The 5,672-nt window shown below is 34.6% G+C and overlaps 1 protein-coding gene across 1 annotated transcript; it reads right to left on the bottom strand.

The window, feature by feature from the left end:
* LOC143563529 (uncharacterized) lies at nucleotides 1–1,131 on the bottom strand. The gene has a single exon (XM_077051050.1). The coding sequence runs from the start codon at nucleotides 1,129–1,131 to the stop codon at nucleotides 1–3; it is 1,131 nt and encodes a 376-aa protein (XP_076907165.1).
* Nucleotides 1,132–5,672: the final 4,541 nt, after the last annotated feature.

The following is a 5,672-nucleotide window of genomic DNA, read 5'->3' as shown; positions in this document are numbered from 1 at the left end:
TTACTTATCTGTCTCCTTCAAATGCTTTCGATACACTATCAATATTTCAGAAGCTTCCTCTTCATACTTCTTTACAACCCATTTTAAAAACTTTGTTTCCGAATACATCAACCATTTTGTAAAATTGAAACCCTCATTCTCCTCAATCACCCCTTTCTCCCCCAAATACTGATAAACCAAACACCTAGGAATAACCCTCTTCTCTAAGCTAAAGCACATAACTATCGGCCACTTAACAATATAACTCGGTTTCCAACCCATCGTATTCACAAGAAAATCCAAGATTCGTGAAATCTTATCCGTTGAAGCTATCATACACCCGGAATACTTCTCAAAAGCAATAAAAATCTCATCTTTAGACCAACCCCACTTCATATAAATCTCCACCTTCTTATCCCAAGTCGATTTACTCATAGCCCTAATCGCATGAATCGCCCAAAGAAACCTAGTCTTCGACGGGTCAAACCCCAAATCCATCACGTCCTTAACCACTTTCCTAAACCTATCTGCAAACGTAAAAAAGGTTCTCGGCTGCCACGCCAACATGGCTTGTATTGTTGACTTAGGAACCCCTGCGTCTAAAAGTATTCGAATATTCTCCGCACCATAAACTTGCAAATCATAAGTTAAAGCTAACGGGTAGCGCTTAATGGCATTGACAACTTGATCATTCGACCGTAAAACGGTTTTCAAGAAATCAACACACGGCGGGGCTGTTTCTTGAAACTTTGTGTTGGATATAAGTTTCGCGCTAGCAGTCACAATTGCAATGAGATTACGTTTCGGAAGACCTACAGACTCCAAGATTTGGAAATTGGGCAAAAGGGTGTTTTCGGTATCGCATAATAGGAAATGAGGGTGTTTGCTGATTAGTTTTGAAATCTGGGATTTGGTGAAACCTTTGTTGGTAAACAAGGCAAGAACAGAGTCTGCCGTGTTCGGGGATTTCGATAAATCGAGACGTTTGGGGACTGAAATTGCGGATTCTGGAGGAAGCCCACATGAGTTGATGAGGTAAGAGACTGTGAATGAGTGTCGATTTGAAGATGTGGTAGTAAACAGTGAGGATTGGAGGTTGATGTAAGGCTTTGCAGGGGTTAAAAGTGTTCTGCATATGAAATTAAACAACATTTGTAATGAAGTGAGAGAGAATTAAGGGAGATGGGGATTTACCAGACAGAAGACGATTGCTTTGTGATTTAGCAGAAGAAGCATGTGATGAGGATTGAGAAATGAAATTTGGATTGGAAAACCCTAGTTTTTCAAACAAAACCCAACGGACTCGATATTAAACTAACTAGTAATAGCGCGATGCAGCGGGGTACGCACGAACGTTACCGTTGTCAGTATGTTTCTCATAACGGTACGTGCATATCCAGACGTTGTTATGTGCTTAACGTGGCACCGGATGCGTATCTGATGTCGGTAAGCGCGTCACACAACGTCTATACGCGAGCAATCTGGTACGCTTAAACAATGTCATCCATGTAACTGAAGCTTGAACACGTGTATCCGGTGGTGAAAATCAAGAAATAAAAATGAAATATATATTAATTTCAAATAAACCACTTTTTAACCCAACCTGTTTTGACTCGAAACCCGTTCCGACCCAACATCGTTTTAACCCGAAGCTCGTTTTGACCTGACCCCTTTCGACCTGAACCCCATCCCGACCTACCCTTTTTGTATCGATCTGTTTCAGCCCTACTCCGTTTTAACACATGAGCCGAGTTCATCCAAACTGTTGCTGGTAATAACTGATAATCACGTAACATGTTAGTTTTTTTTTTAAATTGATAAACTAAAGTAATACTATACTCAAATTAAAAAGAATAAAATGTTCATTATTATGGTGTAATTTTAAAAAATATATATATATTAACGTGTGAAATGTTGTGGCCGTTTAAAAGTAGATAGTTTGTTTAGAATAAGTGTTAAAAGTGTAACTGCTATATATATATTAACAAACATTAATTGAAGTTGAAAGACTAAAATTGTAATTTTTTTAAAAAAAAAGATGAAGTTAACCGTACAATAATATGCCTAAAGACAAAAATGCCTCTAGAATCTTATAATTTTATGCATTATGTGTTTTATCTTTTGCATAGATATACTATTTCGTTTAAGCTTGTGACTTATGATTTGGTGTTAACTAGTTCAAGGTAATATGAGCTATCTAATAAACCCAATGTTTCAATAAAGCCTAAAACCTGACCTTTGGTCTTTTAGTTGTTTTAGGGGCTGTTTGGTAAGTGTTGAACCATTAAGTGCTGAATGATTAAGAGGTCTGACTGATTAAGAGGTTCTGAGCCAATAAGTGCTGAACCAGTAAGTGTTGTTTGGTTCGACATCGACTGTGAAGAATGACTATTTTACCCCTCTGAGTTATCTCGTGCTGAATGAAATATATTCGTATAGTCATGATCTTAATAACTTCACATAATGACCAAACTTTCAATACAACCAACCAAAATACATCTTAAAACAAACTTTCATGATAACCAGCCAAAATACATCTTAAAATTAGTTCATAAAGGCATTGACACAAATAACTTAACAATACACCTACAAGTAGGCAAAACCCCTAAACATCAAACAAGGCTTGAGCTATATCTCGACAAGCATACACCCATTTTTATACAACTTGTTCACTCCATCAACAGCAAACACTCTATTGTTAGCATATTGAAGATGACTGATTATACGGTAGTAGACGCTCTAATTGAAAATCAAAAGCACACACTTCTAGACCTGATTTGCTAGAATCTCCTAGTTAAATGCATGACCTATATAAGTTGTTTAAGAAACGATTTTTATCAACTAATTTGGTGCTAAAGCTCATATAAAAGACTTGTATTCAATCGGATGATAAAGGAGAATTAAAAGCATACTTGCGGATCATGCTTCAAGTGTATGTAATAGGCTGCAATAAGCACGATATTGGAAGAGAAGAAAAAGCCCATTTCTTCCTAAATTTGATGTACCTCAAAAAGCCCCAAGACAGTTAGAAAAATCTAATTTGCTCGTAACGTCTCCGCAACTTCTTCCTCTCTATAAATAAAATTCAAGAATCAAATTAAAAGGAACATCACGTTAAACTTCATATTTGACATAACATAAAAAAGGATATAAACATAATATAGGAAAAAGAGAATCGCTGTACAAAATTTCAAGCCATATTTGATATACAAATTGAAAACAATCAATATCTCCCACATGAATCTATACGTTCACATCTTATAATCATTGCACTGAAGTAAAAATTTCTTTCAATCACATTACTAATTTCACTTAACTCTTTCCATCTTGATTTTCTTTAGCATAGCTTTACTAACCCATCCTTCGATCCGTAATTTTGACCGAATGGCCGAGCTCAAACCTAGTTAAAACGAGCCAAGATCGGTTTGTTTAGATCCCTACAGTGAATAAAGATTAAAGGCAACTGCAATTATAAATGATAAGCATAATACTAAGAAAAAAACAAATGAATAATCAGTTACTCAATACTTAGTACTAAAACTCAATATTCAATTTCATTAATAGTTAAACAATTTGTATGCAAATGAAAAAAAGGAAAGGTTTTGATCCAATATAATATGCAATAATTCATTAGCATAGATGTTGATTATCATTGTACTTATAAACTAACAACAGCCATAGTAAAATCAAACCAAGTCACAATTAAAGTTTCAAAAACTCATTTGCACTAACATCGAGTATCACAATAACCAACAAAAACCGTCCTTCACAAAACTTAAATTGAATCCGAATCCAATGCAAAACAGGATTCAATAATAAATTTGGAGCATACCTTCATAGAACCCTAATCAAATCTAGAGCTCCTACACTACAAATTTCTCTTCCATGACTTTTAATGATGTTATGCTTCTTCTTTTGGAGAAAATACCTAAGAGAAATTTGGGGGGCTTTGTCGGGGTGATGCGGCGGTGGTGGTCGACAGTGTGCGACGGTGGCGGAAGTACAGTGGTAGTCGACGATGAGATGGTGAGACCAGTGGTGGGGGTATTAGGGTAGAGGGCATATCTGTCTCTTAACCATTCAGCAAGATTTTGAATCTGAATCATCAAGAGTTGAATTGAACCATTAAGATGTGTTGCTTCACTCAACCAAACAATCTCAGATCTCACCCTACCACCATTCAGATCTAAACATACACCCCCTTAGTTAAGACCAATTATATATATACTTTGTAGCATCCATATATCAACAAGTAAAATAATGGAATTTAAAAGCATTAAACATCATTTGCAAAATAATTAGTGCATACAAATGCAAACTAATAATTAGAGGTGCACAAAACAACCGGTTCCGGACCCGACTCGGCGGTTCCTACCCGGAACCGGACCCGACCATACCCGAAGGTATGGACCGGGTTTTAGGTTTCCCTCTGAAACTGTACCTGGAACCGGAACTAACACGGACCCGGTGGAACCGGTTCCGCCAATACCCGGTCAAAACCCGGGCGTACCCTACCCGAAACCCGAAAAAAACCCAATGGAACCAGTTAAACCCAGTCAAATACCCGACTATACCCGGAACTGGTTCCTACCCATACCCGGTTTTGACTTTTGTTGACTATATCCGGTTCCGGTTCCTGAGAATACCCAGTTTGTGCACCTCTACTAATAATTCCATATATAATGATGACAATGTCTTGAAAATTAATGATTTGTAGCGACACAATAACTATAATACTTTAAATGCAAAACGACCAATGAATAGTGTTTGCAAGACCAAATAAATTTTGATAAACAAAAGTATACAACTTTTCTTTAATTTTTTTTATGTGTCACGTTATTGTACTATGTTGTAGCCATAATAGCATAACTCAAGTAAATAATTTTTATCCATTATTAGAATGCATCATGTGCTCTATATGATAGTTGAATATAACTAACGCTTAAACAAATATATTAGCAAATTCATGTTGGTAATATCAAGCCATTAAATCAAAATGGTCTTAAAAAATCATGAAATAAACTTTTTTATAACAAGCAATATATAAATATTTTTAATGGCGTTGGAAGATTCATATCAAACTATAAATGAAAATAATGCTCATAAATGGTTTTAAAACATCATAAAATAAATTATGTTACAAATCATGAATTAAAATATTATAAGTGGTGTTGAAAAACCCATTATCTTTTAAACTTATAAATTTAATAACATCCATTCAAGGCTAATTAATATATCAATTCAACAGTCATTATCTTTATGTTACAATTGCTTCTGTAAAAAATAATCAAACAAACTAACACAATAATTTATTCTTCTAGATATTAACTAATCAAGTTATAATGTTTATCACATATATAGCTATTGAACAAACACCACATAACTATATCATTCTTATAGTTATCATGTAATACGTACAATAACAACTATGATGATGTAAACAATCTTAACAATCGTCTTGTAATGCTCATAACATATAATGAGGCTATGAATCATATATTTAAGTCATATGCGTTTTTAAGCACAAAGTGATAACATTTACAAATATCATAGCATACATTAGGCAATTTTCAATATTCTAACATGTTACTGTGTAAAGTTGCAAAATAGAAAGAATTCGTTAGTTATACCCATATTAATTATTTTTATAACAAATAGCAACAATAATAAATATAAATATAATAGTTATGACT

The sequence above is a fragment of the Bidens hawaiensis genome, unplaced genomic scaffold, assembly GCF_021521415.1.
Source record: "Bidens hawaiensis isolate Kalapana, Puna unplaced genomic scaffold, B.hawaiensis_p1.1 tig00001206_1, whole genome shotgun sequence".
Taxonomy (NCBI): Eukaryota; Viridiplantae; Streptophyta; class Magnoliopsida; order Asterales; family Asteraceae; genus Bidens; species Bidens hawaiensis.
The sequence above is the reverse complement of the archived record's forward strand: the minus strand, read 5'-3'. Positions and strand labels throughout refer to the sequence as shown.